The sequence below is a fragment of the Perca fluviatilis genome, chromosome 21 (assembly GCF_010015445.1).
Source record: "Perca fluviatilis chromosome 21, GENO_Pfluv_1.0, whole genome shotgun sequence".
Taxonomy (NCBI): Eukaryota; Metazoa; Chordata; class Actinopteri; order Perciformes; family Percidae; genus Perca; species Perca fluviatilis.
In genome coordinates this window covers 13487383-13513863 of record NC_053132.1, presented here as the reverse complement: position 1 = coordinate 13513863, position 26481 = coordinate 13487383, and the positions used below count along the sequence as shown (strand labels likewise).

Genomic DNA, 26481 nt, shown 5'->3' with positions numbered 1-26481 from the left:
ACAATGGTTCCAGCATTACTCTATTTCCTGTTTGTTCTGGCTCTTCTTGCAGTCATCTCTTGCCTGCAATTCACCCTCTCTTCCCACCCCTCCTTTACGGCTACTTTTTTTCCTCTCCTTCCATCCTTCCTTCCTACCCTCTGGCAGCCTGAGTTGGTGTGATGCAGGTTGCGAGAGCCAAGGATACATGTGGTACAGGGTAGAAGGTGGGGGACCTGGGGTATGGGCCCTCTGGCAAAGACAACAAGTCCTGCAGTTGCCTGATGTCTGCCTCTACCCACAGATCGGTCCCCTAGATACTTCACACTTTCTCCCAAAATACATCTCTCTCTGAATCATTCCTTCTTTCCATTCCTCTCTCTCTCTCCACAGCCTCTCAACAAATGTAATGCTTTCCTCCTTAACCTGAAATGGAAACCCACTGACTTTTTTTGTGCAGTTGAGTGTCTAAAATTAACAATAGTTGCCTATATGGAACGAACGAGAGGATTCATTTTTAATGTACAGCTAGTTATAGAACTTTGCAGCAAAGACACCCAAGGTCACTTTCCAGGATTAAAATCTGTACAAATTCTGATAGCATTATTATAAAATTGAAAGCCAAACAAAAGAGGGCATTTAGTAAAGTAAAGGGAAAAGGTTCAACTTTAAGATGAAAAGTGCAAAATGAAGAGATTCTTATTTGAGTATTAAAGTTTCTAAGTTTACTAAGCAGGATAATGGAAAATAAATCACAAATTTGTTTTCTCAAATTACACAATTAATCCTTTTATAATAATAATCTGAGCTCTCAAATGATCACATTTTAAATGACTAAATCCTACCCATAAAAAAATACCTATTTCTATTGACACTGAAGTTATAGCTTGTTGTAGCTGTTCTGGTCAGTTCAGGAAAAGAGGCTAGGCAGCAGACTAGCAGCTAGGTTACAGTTTTGAGGTACCTTCAAATGATTTGATTCATGGTGCCTGATTTGTGATTGCAAGAATAAATCATTTGGGGGAACAAATTAATAATTTGTGCACACAAATTGCTTATTTTGTTCATTGAAATTAGTAATTCATAACCTCAAATTAATAATTTTATAACGTGGAATTATTGATTAAAGGATATAAATAAAATGTTTTGGCAACAAATATTAAAACATTCCCCCCTTGCTACCTGTCTTAAACCACATTCTTCAATCCACTCAGTGGTTCAGAGTTGTGAGTGTACTGCTTTGACCCAGTGTTGAAACCTTCCACTGACTTCTATTTGTACCATAAAAGCAAGACAAAAGGCCACCCCCCTGCTGAGCGTAGGTGTGTGTGTGTGTGTGTGTGTGTGTGTGTGTGTGTGTGTGTGTGTGTGTGTGTGTGTGTGTGTGCGTGCGTGTGCATGTGTTGGATTGTTCATGTGTTGGCATTTATGCTAAAACCATACCTTCTTCACCATCTCTTTATTGCAAAAGAGATGTTAACCAACCCTCACATCCTATGTCTTTACATCTTGATTTCTTTTTACTTTTGCCCCACAAACTGCCTTTAAAGCCCTATGAGTGTGTGTGTGTACATGTGGTCGGGAGGGGGGTTCAGAGAAGAAGACTCATGGGAAGAAGGGAGAGAGAGAGCGAGAGAGAGAGAGAGAGAGAGAGAGAGAAAAAAGAAACAGAGAGCAGGTACTCTCAGTAGACACTGTGGACCATTTTGAAAGGAGATGTCTGATTTCCTTTGAAATTGCCTGTGCAAGGCCCACTGCCATGTTGTGGTCTTTAAGCATTCTGCGTTTAGGGTGCCGTCAGTGCTGGGCCCCCTTCCTGTGTTTGGTCTTTTCTGTCTCTGCCTACCTGTCTGTTTGGCTGGCTGAATGTAAGGACGGGCAGTGCTCAGGATTGTGGGGGGGGGAGAGACTCTCTGAGGGAAAGTAGGAAGGAGAGAGGGAAACTGGAGAAGAGCGCTGAGAAGTTTAGGAGGGTAAGTGAGGAAGGATGGGAGCTGGCAAAGTTATCCCCATTCAGGTGAGAAGAAGAAAAGCGGGAAGATCTTGGAGAAAGGTGCACAGGTACCAACAGTACGTAGCCACAAGCAAGCTGACTTCACTGCATGTATTGTGACAAGATATGCTCAACATTTGATCTCATCTAACTAAAGAAAGATATTTAAATTGTTAGGTGACACTGACTAAAAATATACTTGAATGCAATACAGTGCTATCAATAAATAAGCACATTAAGTACTTTGTCAATACAATTCTGCTGACTGAGTGTGCAAGCAAACCCAGGACCAGTGTGTGTGCCATGTTTGTGTGTGTTTATTTGGCAAACCATGCAGAGGGTTGTCAATGTTGCTAACCAGCTGTAACACCTTTACGGTCTCACAAACACTTGTTAGAATAGACAGATGAGTGTGTGCAGGTGGCGTGTGCGTACTCACCCTTTCTCTGGCTCTTTGGATCTTCTCACGGTCACTGTGCAGGTTGGAAAGAATCTCCTGACCCACTTGTTCTGTAAGAGAAGCAGGTGCAATGTAAGAAGAGTGTGTGTCTGACATTTGCAAAATACAGTAGAAGACTATTGCAGCTATGGGTTAGTGTAAGTGTTTTTTAAACCTTCTTAAAATGCTGAAGTAAATAGACAACAAGTTCTAGGCAACAATACCCCAGCATCCAGCCTGCCAGTGGGGTCCACTCAACTAATGCAATATTCATTAGGCCATTCTTTTTTAAATGCCTCTCGTCAGTTGTACATGTAAACACATTAACGCACAGTTAAAAACCATCTCCGACAAGGCACCTGACAAGCTTGTCAGTGGTCACTGTCATTTTCCTGTCCCTTGGGTTGGGGATGAGGAAAGAAAGCAAAAAAAAAGCCCCCCAAATAAAAAAACACTGCTGCCATCAATGTAACCATACTGCTACGGCTTTAGCGTTTAAAAAATGAGGGAGGCTGAGGATGAATCATGGAAAAAAAGGAAAAGAAGTGAAGAATCTTTGCATGGATCAAAGACAGGCTTTCAAGCGCACCAAACAAATCCGGAATAAACAACGCAGTTGCTGACTGTATTACACTACACAGGTGCCGCACACCAAAGGGCCCACGTGCTGAGCGCCTGTTTGGGGGGAGCAGTGCAAAAATTGGCTACATCTGGCAGCTAAACAAGAGAAGAGAGAGAGAAAAATAGAGAGAAAGATAGAGAGAGGGAGAGAGACAGAGAAAGAGGATCAGGGAAAAGAAGAAAAAAAGAGAGAGCACTGTCAAATGAATGACGTTCGACTCCCATTCATCCCATCCCTTTTACCCCCCTACACTGTAAGTGACTCAAATGTGTCTCTTCCTGCCTTCATTAATTTCTAATCTGGGATGAGACAGATTGAAGGATACCCAGATTAAACAGTGCAGTCAGACAGTCACATGTGACAAATAGGGCAGATTAAAAGACTGAGTGCAGGTATTAATAACCATAAAATACAAGCCCTCCCCCGTCCCCATTGGAGAAGAACAAGGGATAACCAGTACGGGAGTTGTTGCAGAAATCTTCTGTTAAAGAGACAAATAAGCACATCTATCCATCTCTGTCAAGGCTGTGGCTTTCTTTTTAAATAAATGAGTGTGACAAGGAGTTTTTTTTGATGGCAAGTGCATTATTAGAAAGGTTTCCAATGTGTAAAAAGATGGATGAGGTAGCAAGAGAAAAGGCCTCCGATGATAGCTTAGCCTGAGCACTGAGCAATCCTTACACACGTTCTGTTAAGGTAGACTTTAAAAGACAATAATGTTTTTGTGAATTGAATGAATAGGCTTGGCAATAAGAGCGGTTCAGAGGACGAGACCACAGTGGATTCAGCTTTCTATCTATTGAAGGATATGAAAACAGGTCAGTTGCGCTCTATATTGGCTTGGCTCTGTGGCCATTAGAGTCTCTTCCCAGTACTCCAAAATCTCTCATCAATCCCAGAAAGGAATGATGGGAGATTTCCCCCCCACCTGAATGAGCCATTAAGGGTGTACACAACGCCTCCCAAGGGAATGCATGGCGTTTATAATGTTTCTTCCTTTGCATTACTCTTCTCTGGCATGTATCTACATTTCCATTCATCTTATTTAAGTCCTGCTGTCCATTGCTCTGTGTAAAATTAGTTAGTTATGGGAAAAATAACTTGTTGGACAAAAATGTTTGCAAAATTTAAAAAAAATTGAACATGTTTTTCTTGAACTAATGAAAGGTTCTTCAAGAAACTACTCTCATAACTTACGCAATATCATTTTTATCATCATCATCATCATCATCCCCAGATGTGACATTATGTTAAATCATACTCAAAGATGTAGACAAAACTTCAACACCTGAGTAAAATACAATGAACTGGTCCCTCCAGTAATAATAGCTCAGCTCATGTTGATGTGGGAAGATTTTGGTAGTCACTGACCTTAAATTGCACGTTGGTGCGTAAGATTCTGCAATGTTAAGATATTAAATATTCAAGTTTAAACAGCACATTTAACTGCACAAAATCCAAAACATATATAGAATGTATGACCACGACAAAAATGTGGGTATATTAAAAAAAATAAAAATGTACAGTTGATAAAAACAAAGTAAGAGAGGGGAAAAATTTTGTGTTAATGCCCACGACTTGTTGCTCGTTAGTTTTTAAAATATTCCCCCTCCTGTTTAAACAGCTATTAACAATTTAAATAACCCCGGCCCAGAGGCCTTGCTCTGACTCACTTGTTAAAGATCCCCATCCCCAAAGGTCCATTTAACAAGCCCATTATTCCATTACATTACACTCACACTAGCGAGCCTTAATACTACTCATTCCTCTAATGTAACTGTAGAAAAGAATTAGTATAGAAAAGTTGAAGGCACACATTAGATATATGGGGAAGTAATGGCTTGAGCGGGAATTAGACACACTATTGACATAGCACAGTCGCTGTGTTTTATCTAAGCTCAACACTTCAACCATTTTGCTAATAATCATATGGTGGACGGAAATATATATTTACTGGACAATTAACTTTACTAGTGGAAAACGAGCACCATAAAACAAGCCAAATACAGTCGGAGAGAAACATTTCTGTCTGCTCCGACTCTTAAATAGAGCTGCAACAATAAGTCGATCAACAGAAAAATAATCAACTATTTTGATTTGCAGCTTTTCTTCGTCTACTGTGATAACAAGAGCAAGGCTCACTTATTTTCTCTTATTGTCAGGTGCTGTAAAGAAAAGAATCGACTCATTTTATAATTGTTATAATAACGTGAAATGTAAAAATCATCTGGGTGGACTGCCCATGTCCACCCAGCCTGGCTCAGGACAATACAGCTCAGAAAGCAAACAATTCTGGTACCATCCAAACCTCCACAGCCTTAAACTTTCTCCAGTTCATGGACACATTTAATTGGAGGCATCATCTATTTTACAGGAGCTGTTTCAGAGCAGTTACACGCTGTCTAAAAGGGCCCTCTCTTCTTTTTTTTTCAGTTTTTTTGCCTTGCTCCCTCCGTCCCCAGACCTGAAAGGGTACAAGACCTGACAGTGGTGTGCTCTGAGGCTCAGCACAACTCCTTTTCATTAAGCAGTTGAGACCACTTTTTGAAAGTTACCACACACACTTGTATCAGGACACAAGCCACACACTCCAACAAACCCATGGGAGGGTTGAGGGGAAGCAAGGAGGAGTCTGGTAAATGTTAGACCATACATTTGTCTCTCTCAAGCTCGCCACACACACACACACACACACACACACACACACACACACACACACACACGAGTGCAGCAGTCAACTTGTATATGCCTGTGACTCCCAGGTGAATAAAGTTACCCGTCTTTGTACACTTCCAGAAAAGCTTTTTTAAGGACTTCTCAAGTCTACAACTGCCTGCTGACATACTTTCATCACCTCCATCAAAGTTGTACCCACACTGGGATTTATTTGTAATGCTGAGCCCACAGGCCATGAGGCTAGCGCCTTGGCACTGAGCTATAGCTCAAAATAAAGAGGTGCCAAGTGCTAAGTCATGTATGTCAATCATATCAATCAGGAACTGTTACTTCAAAGGATGGGCAATAAAGGATTAAATAAAGAGAAAAATGGATTCTTGGAGGAACGCATTGTCCTCAAAATTGGGATTTTTCCACCCCATGTGTTTGACATCGATTCCATTTTAACAGCACACTGTATAGGTAGTTTTTACGTAGGTAAGACACTGGCTTATTCTTGCAAGAGTCTGAACACTTAAAAGACCCAAAACAGGTAATATTCTGAGCAGGTAGAAGCAGAGCCAGTCCATTCTGACTCAGCCCCTGCATAGGCCCTTCCCCTTGCATGTGTATGAGTGGTGGTGGGCAGTCAGGGTGGATTTCTGGGGCCTTTCTTCACCTCGCCAGGCTCTGTTTTATTCATCGCCTGTGCCCTGACCCCGCAGAGCTCCTGTTCTGACAAATCACTTCTGATTAAGACAGATCTCAGTTAGTCAGCCACTCAACTTGGCCTATTCATCATTCCATAGAAAATATCCCTCTCTCCTCCCCTGTCCCTCCTCCTCCCAGCTCGTTTGCCTGTCCGTCAGACCGAAGCAAGGCGCAAAAGAAATTTCCGCTGCCGTTTTAAATGGCTGATTATAGACAATTGGTGGATGGAGAGACGCAAGGGCGTCTTATGGGTGATAAGACGCAAGTTTAATGGGTATAAATGACCAGGCCTGTAGGAGAGCAGCTGGTAATAGAACCATTTGTTTAAAGCGAAACAGGGGTGGAGAGAACTAAAAGCTGTATTTTTCTTCTATTTGAGCTCCCCCTCCTCTTTTTCCTTCACTTCAGCCTCAAATTCTTAGATCTTAATTTTTTTTAAACAGCAAAGTCCCCTTCACCCTAATTCAATAAGAATTGATGAGGCTTGGAAAGGAATAGCTTGTTTTACATTTATTAAATTATCCATACCTACACGTCCCTGTGGACACAGCTGCAGATACTCTGACACGGCAACTCATATATTACATTGCTTATCATGGGTGAGTAAGAATGTAAACTAAAGGATATTGACTGTTAGTGTAATTACCAATAGTCAGATGTCTAAGAGCATTTAAATGCAGAGTTTTGCCATAATAAACTACTGAAAACTGTACACCATGCCAAGGTATAGACAGCCACAAAGCAATTGCGTTAACATTTCCAACAAACCAGATTAAATTAACCTGAACGACAACCCTGCTGGTGGCAGAGGGCTGAGAAGCGGGAGGGGTTGAGTGGAGAATGAGGGTTTCTAAAAGCAAATTGCCTGAACTTAATCAACCAGTCTTACTGAACCATCCAAATGAAAACTAATGGACTTGGGTGCTTGCTGTGATTGCCCCACATGTAACAATGTACAGGCATTTCTTTCTGAGGTCTTCAATTAAAAAAACAGGAAATTTCTACAGACGGCTGGTCAGCCTATAAACCTATTCTCCACGTATTCTGACTGGTCAATTGTGAAGCTCAAACAGAGCGGACTTATTAATTCCATTTCCAGTGCTGGGAAAATGATTTTTTATGTGTTGATTAAACTTGGTCTAAATTGTAAAAAATGTATGAAGTGTAGAATTAAAACTCATTTCTGAATGAGGTAATTTGTGTATGCATTATTCATAGTGGTGACATTTGTGTCACACAATTGTGCTAGCCCTATTGCAACTAAAATATAAAAAATATATATAATACATGAATGAAAAAATGAATAAAAAAAACACTAGCATGTCAACCTTTAATCAACCACAGTCAGCCTAAATAATAAAAACAGATGTTAAGTGCTTTAGTTGGCAATTGAAATTATGTGACTTTTTCAGCTGAGTAGCTGTTTAAATGATGGTGCCATCATCAGCAATATAAGTATTGTAATACCATAATGATAATATCTAAGTTGAAGGTCAAAGTTATGTAAAAAAATAATAATAATAAAGACCAAAGGAAAGGAAAATTTAATAGAAGCACATTTTGTTGGATTTGGAAGACAAAGACATTGAGAGATTTGAGTTCTACCAATGATCCCAAGACTAGAGAGACTAAAAGCTTGAAGAAAACAACATGTCAGTTGATGCTAATCAAACACAACATCTGATTTAACAACCGCTGGTGGAACCGACGGAGGAGAAAAGTTTGCCAGTTTTGGGAAATGGACTCAGGGAGAGCTGTACGGAGGAGAAGGGAAGAAGAAAGCGAAAACTTGCCGCTCCTCTAGTTCATTTTCGACAGTTTAGGAGCGTTAATCATCACATTACTGTTGATTAAAGGCTATCACGTCTCTAATCAGAAAGTTGACAGGCAGATCAAAGAGCGAAACACAAATTTCTTGCCTTTTAATTATCTGTACAACACCACACCTCGGGCAGCTCTTCCCTGCCTATCTCCTCAAACTCAGCGAAAGACTGCGAAAGGAGATCTAACACTCTACAGCAGTTCATTATCCAATAAAATGGGAGATTGGGGAGGGAAACACACACACACACACACACACACACACACACACACACACACACACACACACACACACACACACACACACACACACACACACACACACACACACACACAAAAACACACACACACAGCTTTAAGGATTCATGATTAGTGAAGACCTGGGGGAGGCCTGCAGTCTTCTTTATTAACATGTCCCAAATTGGAACTCCTTAATTATGTTTGTCAAAATCGGACATGGCGTCAAGCTGATTTGTATGTTTTGACAAGGCCTGTTGGGATCCTCCCTCTATTTTTCTTCAGACTGCTAGGAGTATTTAGCACATCTTAACACCAACTGACGATAGCTTCTTGTTGCTAAATGAATGAAATAACTTGTTAAACGAGCTTTGTTGGATTCACCCACTGTTTGTGAGTTAAAAGTTAGAATTGATGCAAACACTGAGTGAAGTAAACACAAAGGAGCCTCTAGACTCTAGTCTTGATTAATGCTTGATAGCCACTCCTGTTCAAACTGATGAGGGTGTGACGCCTTACGGAGCCCGACTGTCCTTGACTGTCCTGCCCAGCTGTTCCCTGTCAAGTGGTTTGGACATGAAACATTTGCACTACTTTTAGAAAAGATTTGGCATCGCTTTGGAGGTTCTCAAAAGTCCTATATGTTTCCTAGCACATGTTCCTACAACAGATTGCTACCTGACTCATGATCACATCCTATTTGAATATAAGAAAGCAATGGACCACTTACTCCCTTCCCCCATTAACAGCTCACTAAATGAATCCTCATTACGGGATGATATGTAAAACAAGCATGGTCGAAAACAAACAAACAATCTGTGGGGACACAGGACTGTCGGCGGCAATATAGCAAAGGAGAAAAAGGAGGGCATGAAAGCGAGACATCAAACATTAGCCTGAATGGAAGACGCAGGCTATTAGAAGTGGTTGCACTGACAGGATCTGACAGTTGGAAACACTTAAAGATTATTTTCCTCAAACTTTGAATTTATTAATACTCATGAGCTGAGGAAGAGCTCCCCAAACACAGCAGAAAAGGGAGAGAGCTGGGCTAAGTGTTGAAGCTGGCTGTAGAGTGACAGGTTGCACCACTGAGGCCAGTTCAATCTCAGCCAATGGAGCCGATTTTCTTGGTACCGATTAGTATTGCAACTAGTTTGATGGTTATATCTTCTGTTCTGCTTCATCTCTTCTCAATTAAATTTGAGTTTGGAACATAAAGCCTAGTTTGCTAAAACACTTTTCCTTTAAGATTCAGTATAAGATCAATTAAATTACTTTGTAAAACAAAATAATGGCTACACACTAATAATAACACTAATAAAGTCACACAAGTTAATGTAGACTGTGCTAATTTAACAATACAGTCTTGTTAAAGCAATGCTCACATACATATCAAAATGCCTAGATTAATGCCAACCTGGTTTGAGCCCTCTAAAGCCCACCTGTCAGACCAGCCAATCAGAGCCTCTGATGGGATGGAAATTTGTGACATTCCATGTCAGAGTCAAACACTCCTAAATCACTTCTAAATATTCCCAGGGTGGCAGCAGGACTAATGACAGCTAACAATGTATACATCATACAGTGCCTTGCGAAAGTATTCGGCCCCCTTGAACGTTTCGACCTTTTGCCACATTTCAGGCCTCAAACATAAAGATATAAAACTGTAATTTTTTGTGAAGAATCAACAACAAGTGGGTCCCAATTATGAAGTGGAACGAAATTCATTGGCTATTTCAAACTTTTTTAACAAATAAAAAACTGAAAAAGTGGGCGTGCAAAATTATTCAGCCCCTTTACTTTCAGTGCAGCAAACTCTCTCCAGAAGTTCAGTGAGGATCTCTGAATGATCCAATGTTGACCTAAATGACTAATGATGATAAATAGAATCCAGCTGTGTGTAATCAAGTCTCCTGTATAAATGCACCTGCTCTGTGATAGTCTCAGAGGTCCGTGTAAAGCGCAGAGAGCATCATGAAGAACAAGGAACACACCAGGCAGGTCGAGACACTGTTGTTGAGAAGTTTAAAGCCGGATTGGGATACAAAAGATTTCCCAAGCTTTAAACATCCCAAGGAGCACTGTGCAAGCGATAATATTGAAATGGAAGGAGTATCAGACCACTACAAATCTACGAAGACCCGGCCGTCCCTCTAAACTTTCAGCTCATACAATGAGAAGACTGATCAGAGATGCAGCCAAGAGGCCCATGATCACTCTGGATGAACTGCAGAGATCTACAGCTGAGGTGGGAGTCTCGTCCATAGGACAACAATCAGTCGTATACTGCACAAATCTGGCCTTTATGGAAGAGTGGCAAGAAGAAAGCCATTTCTTAAAGATATCCATAAAAAGTGTCGTTTTAAAGTTTGCCAAAAGCCACCTGGGAGACACACCAAACATGTGGAAGAAGGTGCTGTGGTCAGATGAAACCAAAATCGAACTTTTGGCAACAATGCAAAACGTTATGTTTGGCGTAAAAGCAACACAGCTCATCACCCTGAACACACCATCCCCACTGTCAAACATGGTGGTGGCAGCATCATGGTTTGGGCCTGCTTTTCTTCAGCAGGGACAGGGAAGATGGTTAAAATTGATGGGAAGATGGATGGAGCCAAATACAGGACCATTCTGGAAGAAAACCTGATGGAGTCTGCAAAAGACCTGAGACTGGGACGGAGATTTGTCTTCCAACAAGACAATGATCCAAAACATAAAGCAAAATCTACAATGGAATGGTTCACAAATAAACATATCCAGGTGTTAGAATGGCCAAGTCAAAGTCCAGACCTGAATCCAATCGAGAATCTGTGGAAAGAACTGAAAACTGCTGTTCACAAACGCTCTCCATCCAACCTCACTGAGCTCGAGCTGTTTTGCAAGGAGGAATGGGCAAAAATGTCAGTCTCTCGATGTGCAAAACTGATAGAGACATACCCCAAGCGACTTACAGCTGTAATCGCAGCAAAAGGTGGCGCTACAAAGTATTAACTTAAGGGGCTGAATAATTTTGCACGCCCAATATTTTAGTTTTTTATTTGTTTAAAAGGTTTGAAATATCCAATAAATTTCGTTCCACTTCATGATTGTGTCCCACTTGTTGTTGATTCTTCACAAAAAATTACAGTTTTATATCTTTATGTTTGAGGCCTGAAATGTGGCAAAAGGTCGAAAAGTTCAAGGGGGCCGAATACTTTCGCAAGGCACTGTAGCTATCTAGCTTGCAATACATTTCCTTGATTTCATCAGTTATTTGTCTTCAGTTAATTTAACACAACCCTGCTTTATTTTTTTTTTAAGTGTCGATATTACATTAGGAATATGTTTTTGACCAAATTTGACCTACCCTGCTTACCACCACAAATGTATCATTTCCAAAGAAAATGTGGCTGCATTTCCCTTATTTCTATTCAAATACATGGTTCAAATAATAGCTTTATACTGAGAAATTGTGTAAAAAAGTTTCTGATCACTCTAAAGGACTTTCATTGTGTCAAGAATGAAGATGTTGAGTTGAGAGAATGATGGCCAAGATTGTACAAAACTATAATTTTCCATAAACTTCAAGGAAATAAAGCTAATTCAACTTTCATGGTCACTGAGATATAAATGCTCATCCTCTATTTGCCGTGTATTGGAGAACTGAAAATAAAATGCTCTTTTCTTGTATTACAGCATCACTTCAACATTTTATGTTTGTATTGGTTGCATGCATTAAATAGTTGCCCTGTTATGCACAGACAATACATAAAATTCTTTTCTTCTCAAATCTAAGGTGCTCTGACAATTTCATTTAAAAAGGGCAATAGTGGAGCCTGTTATCAGAACACTGCGTCATTGTGTCTGCTCTGACAGACAGCACAAACAGAAGTTTGTGTTTTACTTCAGGGTAATACCATCACACTTTCCTGGCCTGGTAAAGGGAAAATAATACTCCCATTATAGGGAGAATACGAAGCACAGAGGGAACTCACAAAAGAGAGACACATCATGCGCCTCATTTAACAATGACTGGGGCCACAGAGCTGAAGGCAGTTTATTGTCAGCTTCCACTGTGAATACACACAACATGGCATGACATGTGAGGGCATGTCAAAGATCTTGTGTACAGTGTACATTGTTTATTTGTGCTTACTTTATATTGTTCCTTTACAACATACAGTAATTTCCAAGCAGTTCAATCCTTAGGGCATTCTCAATGAAAGCCTGGTCTTAGAAGGTTGATGGAAATAAAGTTTATACAAAGTTTGACTTACAATATACAAGTGTGTACAACAAATGTGACTTCAGTAATTCCCAGCGAGGATGGCATTAGGACATTGCTAAAAAAGAAAGATCTTCAACTACAAACCTTAACAAGCACAATCACTTATTTTGACAGAACTCATATGCAACATTTCTTTATTAAACAGTTTAGGCTAAGGCAGCTTCAGGTCATAGCTTAAATGCTGGCAAAACACATAAGCCCGCACATTGCATTACTTGAAATCCAGAAGCTTATACACAAATGCCTTTTTTCCACTGCACGATACGGCTCACCTCGACTACTCGCTCTTTTTTGGTTTTCCACTATGGTTTTCCATTAGCAAAAGGCTGAGGAAAGTACCTGGACATTGTTTTGTTATCACTTCAGTCGAGGCTCTAAGCGAGCTGAGCCGATACTAGAAGGTGGAGTTAAAACACTGCAGACCACCGATTGGTCAGAGAGAATCATCACTAGCGCGAGACCGGACATCTGTACAAACTCACGATTTTTTTAATTGCTAAGCTACCGTCAATAGCAACAAAAATTATAATTATTATTATAATATTAATGAATTCAACCCAGATAAAAAAAAAAGCCCACAAAACTAGGCCGTACAAATGACAAAGTAGTGTCGCGTTTAAGATGATGTCATGGCAGTTTCACGTGGGGTCACTATGGCAATCAGCTAAGAATCCCACCTACACTAGCTGCAGTGGACATTGAAAAGGGAAAAGTACTGGTACTAAAAACGTGAGTCAATTCAAGCCGTAATTATATAGTGGAAACATGGCAAAAGAAAACTACAATCTTTCCAGAATCTCCTGGCCAGCAGACATAGAGGGAACAATGAATTGAGGGTGTCTGTTAACACACATTAATGTAATAAAACACTGTGCATCACTGCTGGGTGATAAGGTGTCTCCTGTTCCTCATCATTAGCTAAAACAGGCTTAAGTGAATACCCAACACATCTGCCACCATCTTCCAAACTAATGAAGCATATCTAAGTTTTAAGACATGGCAGAACTAATTTAATCTACCTTCTAAGGGGCCTTAGCACCATCAAATTAATTATTCATAAAGGACATGATATTATAACTCAATTGTCATCTCAGTAGCTGGCCCTTTCTTTAACCTCCCCTTGCCTGTCGCTCTCTTTTGTCTTCCACTCTCTTTCTTTTAAAGCAAGTCCTTTGCTATTAATCTATAACTGAGCAATACCCATTGTCATTGAAGCTGCTGAAAAAATATTTCCTTTTTTTGTTTTTTGAAGTTTGCTGATAAAGGTGACAATGGGGTAGGGGAGAGTTTCTACAATTGGTGTGGCTCCGTGTGGGTTTTACAGTATGCTGATGGGGCCAGCTTCACCATAGAGAAAAAAGAAAGACGCACAGAGAGAGTCATCAAGTTAGCAATAATAACACAACCTTAGATACATTTTATTTTACCTTCATGAATAATGTATGCCATCTGGCAAAGCTAATCTAGCCATAATGTTGCTTAGACAGGTTGGCCATGAGGAAGTGGGATTTTTTTTTTTTTTTTTTTTATACACACAGTGGTTCTTTTAGTTAGGTGTCATTTTCTCTTCAGGGGTAGGATGATGGTATGCGACCCTGTCATGACTGACAGGAACAGCGGCAGCCAGGCATGCCTACAACAACCTATAGTGAGAAACTAATACTAATATGCTCATTCCTCATATAGGTATGTGGATCCTCCATGTAAATCAGCGCATGTTCCACACAGCCAGGCAACCAAAAGAAGAAGAAAAACGCTAATGCTTTCTTAATATTTCTATTGTGAGAGAGTACCCATGCCCAAGTACAAACTCTGCACACAAGATGATACAACATCAATCCACGCCATGGAACACTTGTACAGTGCCTTGCGAAAGTATTCGGCCCCCTTGAACTTTTCGACCTTTTGGCACATTTCAGGCCTCAAACATAAAGATATAAAACTGTAATTTTTTGTGAAGAATCAACAACAAGTGGGACACAATCATGAAGTGGAACGAAATTTATTGGATATTTCAAACCTTTTAAACAAATAAAAAACTGAAATATTGGGCGTGCAAAATTTATCAGCCCCTTAAGTTAATACTTTGTAGCGCCACCTTTTGCTGCGATTACAGCTGTAAGTCGCTTGGGGTATGTCTCTATCAGTTTTGCACATCGAGAGACTGACATTTTTGCCCATTCCTCCTCCTGCCAAAACAGCTCGAGCTCAGTGAGGTTGGATGGAGAGCTTTGTGAACAGCAGTTTTCAGTTCTTTCCACAGATTCTCGATTGGATTCATGTCTGGACTTTGACTTGGCCATTCTAACACCTGGATATGTTTATTTGTGAACCATTCCATTGTAGATTTTGCTTTATGTTTTGGATCATTGTCTTGTTGGAAGACAAATCTCCGTCCCAGTCTCAGGTCTTTTGCAGACTCCATCAGGTTTTCTTCCAGAATGGTCCTGTATTTGGCTCCATCCATCTTCCCATCAATTTTAACCATCTTCCCTGTCCCTGCTGAAGAAAAGCAGGCCCAAACCATGATGCTGCCACCACCATGTTTGACAGTGGGGATGGTGTGTTCAGGGTGATGAGCTGTGTTGTTTTTACGCCAAACATAACGTTTTGCATTGTTGCCACAAAGTTCGATTTTGGTTTCATCTGACCACAGCACCTTCTTCCACATGTTTGGTGTGTCTCCCAGGTGGCTTTTGGCAAACTTTAAACGACACTTTTTATGGATATCTTTAAGAAATGGCTTTCTTCTTGCCACTCTTCCATAAAGGCCAGATTTGTGCAGTATACGACTGATTGTTGTCCTATGGTCAGAGTCTCCCACCTCAGCTGTAGATCTCTGCAGTTCATCCAGAGTGATCATGGGCCTCTTGGCTGCATCTCTGATCAGTCTTCTCATTGTATGAGCTGAAAGTTTAGAGGGACGGCCGGGTCTTTGTAGATTTGTAGTGGTCTGATACTCCTTCCATTTCAATATTATCGCTTGCACAGTGCTCCTTGGGATGTTTAAAGCTTGGGAAATCTTTTTGTATCCAAATCCGGCTTTAAACTTCTCCACAACAGTATCTCGGACCTGCCTGGTGTGTTCCTTGTTCTTCACGATGCTCTCTGCGCTTTACACGGACCTCTGAGACTATCACAGAGCAGGTGCATTTATACGGAGACTTGATTACACACAGCTGGATTCTATTTATCATCATTAGTCATTTAGGTCAACATTGGATCATTCAGAGATCCTCACTGAACTTCTGGAGAGAGTTTGCTGCACTGAAAGTAAAGGGGCTGAATAATTTTGCACGCCCACTTTTTCAGTTTTTTATTTGTTAAAAAAGTTTGAAATAGCCAATGAATTTCATTCCACTTCATAATTGGGACCCACTTGTTGTTGATTCTTCACAAAAAATTACAGTTTTATATCTTTATGTTTGAGGCCTGAAATGTGGCAAAAGATCGAAACGTTCAAGGGGGCCGAATACTTTCGCAAGGCACTGCATATACAGTACACACTGTAACCCTAACCCACACTACATGAGCTTTAAGGATATAAGTTAAGACTACTACTACTAACATAACTTTTGTTTACAAGAAAATACCATAGGTCACCTTTAATCTAAATAGACACAACTTTACAAAACTACGGTTTCTTTTTGGAGAGTGCATTGACAACAATAGTATGGGCCTACTATTGTGTTAGTTATGACACTCATTGGAAACTAGCACACTGTAAATAAGACAGCTCTAATTTTAAGTTATCTCTCAAGGTTTTATGTGGAACACATATAGTATGATGAAGGAGCCAGACCCAAGCAGGCTTTATCTAATACAAAACTTTTCTTTGACAACTTTAACAAGAGCAAACAATTAGAAGGACGTGAGATTAAAATGCAAGTACAATCAATGTGTGTCCTTTGACTGATTAAATGTCAATGGCAACGGCAAGCAGTCATTAGGGTTAAGTGGAAAATAATTTTTGGATTTAGCAAAAGGAAAAACAGTGGGTATTTTAAAAGTGCATTTTGAATTAAAATGTCAATTTTTAATACCTATTAAATAGCAATAGCTTTGTAAGGTTCTGTAGGTTTGTCAATGATAAAGTAACTGCAAACAAAAGAGAAATTCCATTGGCAGTACATCTCCAGCAAACGTCATCTGCATGGGAGGTAGGATATGATACAGTGCAGGTATTATAACTGCAATATGAGCCGTGACAGTGGGCAGCCTTGCTCCATCCCCTGATTGTAATTGAGGCCGACGCGTGACAGCCCCCCATGTGCCCTCAGTGCAGTGGCCTGGGGCATAGGGCTTGCTGACAGAGGAGGCACCGGAGACAGTGGCACAGGGTCCTGGCCTGGCACGGCCATGGCATGGTACCCTTAGGGGCACTGACCCTCCCCCTCTCAACCCACCGCAACTTTCGCTGCCTCACCTTTGCACCAGGCATCTTGGAGGCTAACGAGAGGGCAGCCGAGACTGCTTAACAATTCCACCACATCCGTTGGCTTGGTATGCAAGCAGCTCTTTTTTTCCTCTCCTCCCCCAGTGCCCCCCCAACCGAGACCTTTGGTGAAATAAGTGTCAGCCTGAGGAGACAGGCACTCATCAACACTTTATACCTGGGAGGTATATTAATGCTGTGATGGTTTCCTGGAAGAGGGAAGAAAAAAAGCTTTGTCCTCGTAGGAAGAGATAAAGGACAAGCCTTGGACAACTTTGAGGATGTTAACTTTGCTGGTGTTTATGTGGATATAATGTGAAAGGTATGAAAGCACGTGGCAAAAGCAGAGACTGAAAATTATCTTATGTATAGTAGTATCTCCAAAAACACTGGGAAAAATAATACTTGGTCATGGGTTTTAAAAAAAAAAAAAAAAAAGAAGAAGCTATATTTATATAAAGTTTCTCTTCATCAATAAGTAACTGAGAACGATAGGACTACCATGATGTTGGAGAGAGAGCAGGGGAGTTTAAGGCAGAGAAGGTTGGTTTCTCTGTACAGAATGCGTTGGTTTCTCTGTACAGATTCTCCCCACCAGGATCAGAGTAACAAATGAAACTTCACTTCCACAACAAGTGGGGCTGGACGCCTACAGGGGCCTTCTGGTATCCAGTCGGAGATACATAATTAAAGGAACACGGAGAGGGAGCATGTTATTACCAATGTTTTCATTAGGCCAAGTTAACACATTGGTCTCTCCCAAGACCCACAGTTAACAGGCAAGGAAGTGGATGGAATAGGATGCTGCCTATTGGGGTCTAAAACTCTGTTCAAGAACTGTTTAAATTAGTGCTGGTCCTGCATCATGCCATTCTGGCCATAGTGCTATAGCTCTATAAAAACATTTAAATTTTGACATCAGAAATATGAAAAAGCATGCACGGGCCTGCTTTTTTCATGATATTTTTACTCTTTTCCCCAACATCCAGGCTTAAATTAGCCAGGATTTTTAAGATCAGGGACTGTTTTTTAGGCTATGAAAAATGGATTAAATGAAGAGGAAGTCTGGCCTAATGAGCTCCCTGGGCTATGGAGCAGCAGGGACCGTGAGGGGAAAGAAGGGAGACGAGGCAAGCCTTTGAGGAAGAAGGGGCCGCAGCCATGCCCAAAGTGTGCCAGCTTCTTCTCGCTTTAGCGCCAATGGCACAGAAGGCACCTGGGCAAAGCCTGACCACCCTTGTCCTGTGCCAAAGGAAAAGAGAGGCAGAGCAGAAAGTTTGTGTTGAACCTGAATAGTTCTTTTGGCTATCTTGTTTTTCTTTTTTTGACTTCTTTTTGTTTTCTGATGATTGAGTCTTTGAGTAGGGAAATGAAAATTGTTATACTATAGACTATATATATGTAGCACTTTCTTGAGCAACACTATTAACAAACGCAAAAGCAAGTGTAAAAAAGAAGGGAAAAAAAGAGAGTTGGGATCTTCAAAATAAATATCTATAATAGCACTCTCATTGAAAATAGCTCCACAGAGTGGTGAGTCAAATAGGTCAAATACAACATGAACCCATTAACAATAGAGCAGTACAGAGGACAGACCCTCACTGAGTTAGAATCAAGTTGTTCCTTAAGTTCCTTAACCAACTTTGAGAGGTTTTCAACATTATTGTCTAGTTAGATTTGTTGATATTCTCTTTCAAGATTGCTTTCATTTTTGTAGACCTGTATTGATTGCATTGTATTGCACAGGTACTTATGACACCTGTCTATTTTTTGTAGATTACTTTATATGAAAGACAACATCTATTGTTTTTTTTGTTTTTTCAAATGTATTGACATACATGTATATATATGTATAACATTACAACCTTGTGTCATTGCAGTGACGCTACACAAAAGCAGTGCAATAGATGACGATTAAAACTAAACAGCAATCTGAAATAAGAAAAAATTGCTGAACATGATCTTATATTTGTTTTCTGTACCATAATAGACCGGAAAACATGTTTAAATGATAAAAATGAATATACTTTGTTTTTTTTGTTGGCTTTATAGGACATGATAGTTTAAGAATAGTATGGGCTTGGAGTTGTGTAAGAAAAAGAAAAAAATCTAAATTAAAGATATAAAGATGGATAGTTACTAAAGTCACATTTTCACAGTAATACAACTTTTCCTTATATTTATCATCTATTTGCCAATGTGGCAGAGACACTAAACCAGCCAGTTGCCAATGACCATGGGACACACTGAGACAGGCCGAGTCTTTATGCCCAAGGAATGTCAACAACTGTCCACAGCAGTGGAAAAGAGGTGGAGGGGGAACGGAGAGGAAAGAGAAAGGAATTACATAGCAGGTAGTGGCTTCTTTAGAAAACGGCAGAAGAGAAAACAAAATAAAGGGCGGCAAAAATCCTTCACTCACCTTGAAGAGGTATAAGTCAAAATGAACAAACAGAAGAGAGAGAGAGAGAGAGAGAGACACACACAGCAGAGAACAACAGCTATGGGAGAGGACAGGAATGGGAGGGGGTGTAGCTGGCACATTCTTCAGCTACTTCTCCTGACAGCGATTAGAACCTGTCAGAGCCTCTCAACCTGCCACTCCTCTGTGCTTATAGGAGGCCTGTCATTACAAATAGCCCAGATTAAAATACCACACTCCTGGGGCACAGGCCTTGACCTCCACGTACCCCACATTGCCACATGTCTACCCACACAGTTACCCACCCTGTCAAAAGGGAGGGAGGACAGAAAGAGTGAGGAAGGCCCGCAAAAGTGAGTGATGTTAGAAGAGAGAAATGGATTAAGGGTAATGGTATTTAGGTAAGGAACACATAAGCTGACCTAAATAAAACATAATATATGAGGAAGAGAATGGAGGAAGACAGAAATATATAAAGTATATATAAGTTGAAGAATGACATGAAATCTTGGTCTGAAGTCGCATACTGAAATCTGGGTTAAAATCCTGCTTGCTCGGGGGGCGCTAGTGAGCAGCGCATGGAGTAGACGTGCTTTCAGGGGCTCCTCCTTGCCAATATTTAAAATCGTTATTTTGACAGTCTCGTACTTAATTTTATCAGCCTCAGGAATAACTTTACATACGAGGGGCTTAACCAGTTAAGTGTATGCAACGATATGCCGAAGAAGCCGGTCAAAAACGTCGAGTTATCTCGACCACCCTCAGCTTCTGCTGGCGCTAATGCTAACAGTGCCAGCGGTAGCTCACCAGGTCATGACGACAGCGACAGCGACACGGAGCATCTGCCTTTAATCTGGGAGAAAGTTTCCGACAAGATCCTTGACCACATCAACGGCAGGTTTGATAAATTAGAGCAGACGCTTAAGGAGGTACAAAGCTCGCAAAGGGAACTATTGGAGAAGGTAGAGTCGGTGGAAGAGCAAGTGCTGGACCATGAGAACCGCATGACCTGCTTGGAGAAGACGGTCGCTAGCCTGAAAAACGAGAATGACGCACTCAAACTAAAAGTGGACGACCTCGAAGGCCGGTCGCGTCGCAATAATATTAAGATTATCGGCATACCTGAGCAGGAAGAAGGGGGCAAACCAACAGAATTTGTCGAGGCATTGATTCCGAAGCTTTTCGGCGACGACCGGTTTCGGTCGCCGGTTATCGCAACCGGCGCGACCGGACCCTGGCGGCCACCGCCGAAGTCGGAGCTAAACCTCGCGCCATCATTGCCAGGGTCCACTTTTATCGGGAGAAGGAGCGCATACGTCCCGCGAGGGAACGACAACTGGAGTACAAAGGCAACAAGGTGCTTATTTTCCCGGACTACACGCCAGAGGTGATGCGGCAACGTCGGGAATACACCGAGGTCCTGAGGATGCTGCGGGAGCTGAAGGTGGAGCACAGCCTACTCTTCCCGCGCGGGCCTCCGGGATAAAACACAAGGATCGGTTTAAGGTTTTCAGCACACCGAGTGAGGCAATGACTTTTGTGAACACTGACTTAAAGAACTGATCTTAAGGCGGTTGTGATCCCTTAGTGTATACTTACACAGAGGGCTAATAGCATCATTTTGATGCTGCTTTTCTCATTTAGATAACTGTGTTCAACATTTTGAGAGACTGTCATTTTGTTTTCTCTGACTTCGGTCAGGTATGCTAGGCAAGGGAGCCGGGCTAAGTTAGCTATCACAGCTTTAATAGCGAGTTACAGGTTTGAAAGCGGGTTTCAGTCGTGCGTGTAGCGGTCCCGGGCATGAAGGGATGTCTGTGCTTCGTTTGGGGAAGTGCTTGGGGGCGGGTAGGGGACATGTTCAGGTTCATGGGTTTGTTTGAGTGTGTTACCTCAGATTACAAGGTAGATTCTTTATGTGTCTTGTTTTATTGTGTTTTGTGCATTTTTGAGAGGATACCAGATTGCTTTTATTCCAGAGATGATGTCAGTATCCGATAGAATAACCCATAGCAGTATAAATGATAAGTTTACATTGGTCACATGGAATGTAAAGGGGTTGGGTCATGTGGTTAAAAGGGGTCGAGTCTTCTCGCATCTCAAGTCACTAAAGCCAGACGTAATTTTTCTTCAGGAAACGCACATTAGTGTAAATGAGCAGCGCAGGTTGAGAGCGAATTGGATCTCCCAAGTCTATCAAGCACCTTTTACCCGCAAGTCTAGGGGGGTTGCTATTCTTTTTCGGAAAAATGTACCATTTCACCTTGATTGTATGACAGCAGACCCATATGGCAGGTATTTGATGATATCTGGGCATATTAACTCCCTTCCGATAACGATGCTTAACATCTACGGTCCGAATATTGACAATCCTGACTTCTTCCGTAAAGCATTTGATTTGATACCAGCTTCTGCCTCTAATGTTATTATTGGAGGCGACTTCAATTGTTATCTTGACCCGGTCCTAGATAGACTTTCTACAAAACCGCCTCCTGCAATAACCTCAGTGGGAATCCTGAATGATTTAATTAAAACAAGGAATATGGTTGAAATATGGCGACTGCAGCATCCTACAGATAGGGAATTTTCTTTTTATTCTCATGTCCATAAGTCTTACACTAGAATCGATTACTTTCTGATAGCTTCTGAATTACTGCCTAGTGTTACTACTTCTACTTATCATAATATTTTAATATCAGATCACAGTCCAGTCTCTCTTAATTTCAAAAATATCCTGTCAAGCCCAAAATATAGCTGGCGCCTCAACCCTCTTCTTCTTGAAGACCAGTCTTTTATTGAGCACATGAATGCACGTATAGACGAGTTTCTTGTTACAAATGATAACGGAGAGGTCTCTGATTCTATTTTGTGGGAGACCTTTAAAGTAGTTATGAGGGGCCACGTTATTTCATTTGAATCAGCCAAGAAAAGAAAACTTAACAGCCGCCTCAAGGACATTGAAAAAATGCTTCCAGTACTGGAAGAGACCTATAGATCTTCCCTCTTAGCCGCTGATTACAACAAGATCTTGAAATTAAAATATGAATACAATACCATTCTTAATAAGCGTGTTAGTAGTCTTCTATTGAAAATTAAACAGAAACATTTTGAACTTGGAGATAAACCGGAGAAACTGTTAGCTAGCCAACTTAGGGGCGAAAGGGCTAAACAGGCCATTCACAGGATAAAATCCAAATCAGGCAGGCTCCTAACCAATCCGAGAGAGATAAATGTTTGCTTCAGGGACTTCTATAAGGAACTGTATTCTAGTAAAGTAAAGGCCACTGAATCAGATTTCTGTAACTTTTTTGCCAATTTAAACGTTCCCCAATTAGATAGTGCAGCAAGAGATGACATGGAGGCCCCAATTTCTAAAACTGACCTTTTGAATGCTATTCAAGCCTTCCCCTCGGGAAAAACATCCGGTCCTGATGGCTTTGGCTGTGAATTTTATAAATCATTTCATGACAAAATAGTTCCACTCATGCTGAGAATGGTGAACGATTCTATGAGAAATAAGACGCTTCCCAGTTCATTATATGAAGCAAATATTTGCTTGCTTTTGAAAGGGGGAAGGGATGAGGTTGATCCGGCAAGTTACAGACCTGTTGCTCTCTTAAACTGTGACTTAAAAATACTAACTAAAGTTTTGGCGACAAAATTGGGTAGGCATATTTCCACAATTGTACACCCTAATCAGACTGGATTTATCCCGGGTCGGTTTTCTTTTAGTAATGTCCGTTTGCTTTTAAATACAATATATTCAGTGCAGGGGAAGGATACACAGGCTGCTGCTTTATCCCTCGACGCCCAGAAGGCATTCGATCAGATCGAATGGCCTTACATGCTAAAGACACTAAAACAATTTGGATTTGGTGAAAATTTCATTGAATGGGTGAATATAATTTATCTTAAACCAGTATCCTCTATTCTCACAAATTCAGATAGATCCCAATCTTTTGAGTTGAAGAGGGGTGTAAGGCAGGGCGACCCTCTTTCTCCTCTTCTTTTTGATATTACCTTGGAACCACTTGCAATAGGCATAAGGAGTCACCCAGGCATTCATGGGGTAAAGTTTGGTACTGTTGAAAGCCTTGTTAATCTGTATGCTGATGATTTATTGATCTGTTTATCAGACCCAGTGGTCTCAGTTCCCAACCTTTTGAATTATATAAACTCATTTAGTAAATTGTCTGGGTATACAATTAACTGGGACAAATGTGAGTTCATGCCATTGACAAACATTTGTCCTACTTTTTTGAAATCTTTGCCATTTAAATTAGTTACTACCCACATTACGTATCTTGGCCTCAAGATCTCCAGGAACCCCAAACTTTTACTGAAATTGAATTTTTTGGATATGATGGATAAACTAAAAGCTAATATTAGGAACTGGAAGTTGCTCCCTCTGTCAATGATCGGCCGCATCAATGCTGTTAAAATGGTTGCACTTCCAAGATTCTTGTATCTTTTTCAAAACCTCCCTATTTATTTGCCATTATCTTTTTTTAAACAACTAGATGTAGCCGGCCCTGTCATTTGTCCGGGCAGATAAACCCCCTCGTATTTCTAAAGCCCATTTGCAGAAAGATTTAAAGAGTGGGGGTCTAGGCCTCCCTGTTTTTAGGCATTATTACTGGGCTGCAAATGCAAGGGCTCTCATTTTCTGGCAGTGGGGTCCCCTTTACGATGACGGGTTCCTCTCGCTCGCTGGTTAAAGATTGAATCCATGTCTGTGTCACAGACCTCACTCCCAGCGTTGCTCTTTTCAAAGGCACAACCGTCTCACAAGTTGTTTAGCCACAATTATGTTCTTAGTAACTCTTTGAAGATATTTAATCAAAAAAATAAAAAAATTCCTTGATAAGATTACCAAATGTTTCAGTAAATGCCACCAAAACAGGCAATCACTTGTTCAAACCAGGATTCACGGCCGATGAGGTTTTGTTCTACCTTGGATGTGAGTGTTTTTGATTTCAGATTTTTGATATAGGTAACAAATTTTGCTTCTTTCCCTATGCTCCAGGCTAGATATCACCTCCCTCAGTCACATTTTTATCGATATTTACAGGTGAGACATTTTGTTAGGGAGAACGTTGCTAATTTCCCAAATAGACCACACAATTATAATTTTTATGATACATTTCTCTTACAACCAAACTCCAAACACTTGATTTCCCACTTTATCACTGCCTTTGAGACACCAGCAAACACCAGTCATCTCAAGGAGGCATGGGCAAAAGAACTGGGAGTCACACTGTCAGAGGAATTATGGAACGAGGGCCTGTCCGGTATACAGAAGTGTTCTATAAACTCTAGATTTCGGTTAATTCAATTTAAAGTCATACATAGACTGCATTATTCCAAAACTAAACTTCATAAAATATTTGATTCAGTGTCTCCCATGTGTGATAGATGTGGCGGAGCGGAAGGTTCACTTTCACATTTATTCTGGTACTGCCCAGTGCTGGACAACTTTTGGAGGGACATATTTAATTGGTTCTCTAAGCAATACAGAGTAAACATTCAACCAGACTGTAACCTGGCAATCTTTGGCTCCTCTGAAGGGACAACAACCCTCCCTTCCCATTGTAAGCAGGTCCTCAAAACAGGCATGGTAGCGGCCAAGAAATTGATTTTACTTAACTGGAAGTCTCCATCGTCTCCTTGCTTTAAGAGGTGGCTCAACGAAATGGTTTGTGTTTCTAGAATGGAACAGATTCGCCTTAGCAGAGGGGATGCACCAAACTATTGTGAGAAAGTGTGGAAACCATTTTTGGCTTTACTTGATGAGACCTAAATGACCAATGTATGAAACAGGCTTTTATGTATTTGTACGGTTTTATCTCTTTCTTTTGTATTTTTTTGGTACTGACTAAGGGTTTGATTCTCCTCTCTGGGCTTTTTTTTTATTTTTTTTATTTTTTGTGTGTGTGTGTGTTCTTTTTGTTTTATTTTCTATTTATACATACATGACGGTATCATGAGACAGGAAGCACCGGGCTACCACTGGTTATTGTGTGTATTCTCATATAGCCTCTTTCTTTAATTCATGTAACAATGACAGATGCTGTATACCCATCTTGTATGTAGGTTTTTTTCTATTTTTTTGTAAAAGTTTAAAAAAGTTAAAATAAAATATATAAAAAAAAAAAAAAATCCTGCTTGCTCTGCTGGGCCCCCTTATTCATTTATCCTTTCCATTTGTCTCCCACACTGTTAAAAAACTAAGACTGTTGTATTTGATTACAGGGTATACTTTCTTTTTCAAATTTCTGTCAGATTTCTGTGTTAAGACTCCATAAAACAGAACACAAAATCAACAACACACAGCTAATGATTTGTGTGAAGTGCTGTGTGGTTTTTTTCACACTTGTACCGCACTCAAGATGCGTAGCAATGCAGTTTGATTAGGCTAATGGTAACAAAGCACTGAGAAGTGCTATAGGTTTTCAGCTCAAACCTCCTGTACATGTCGACTTGTATTTCGGCACGAAGCAGACATATGCAAACAGAGAATAATGAGTCCAACGTGTCCCGGATCTATCTGGTGACAACGTGAATCGTCTGTCCTGACACTGAAAAATGACCTATCTTAGCACGATTTGGAGGGGGGCCGGTGTGTGTGACAGTCACCAGCACCGTGCTGACAGCCCAATAGAGTAGAGGAGGAAGGCATCATTAGGATCACACACACAAATGTACAAATACACACAACATCAACGCACAAATATTCATGTGCAGAATACTCGCATACACTCCATCTGACATGGGAAAATGTGTGCATGCCTGCTTGCACAGAAAAAAAGAAAGAAAACATCTCTTGACTGATATTTTCTACCTCAAACAGAGCATGAAGTTGTGGCCGCTGTCATGTCACAGTGGCAAGCACACTGT

The 26481-nt window shown here is 40.7% G+C and overlaps 1 protein-coding gene across 5 annotated transcripts in view; it reads right to left on the bottom strand.

Moving 5' to 3' along the window:
- vti1a (vesicle transport through interaction with t-SNAREs 1A) overlaps positions 1-26481 on the bottom strand; it is a 124271-nt gene that overhangs the window by 38842 nt on the left and 58948 nt on the right. For all 5 annotated transcript variants that reach the window (XM_039787669.1, XM_039787670.1, XM_039787668.1 and 2 more), the window contains one exon: positions 2412-2482. In XM_039787669.1, coding sequence (XP_039643603.1) covers positions 2412-2482 — 71 coding nt within the window. The remainder of the gene's footprint in view (positions 1-2411; positions 2483-26481) is intronic.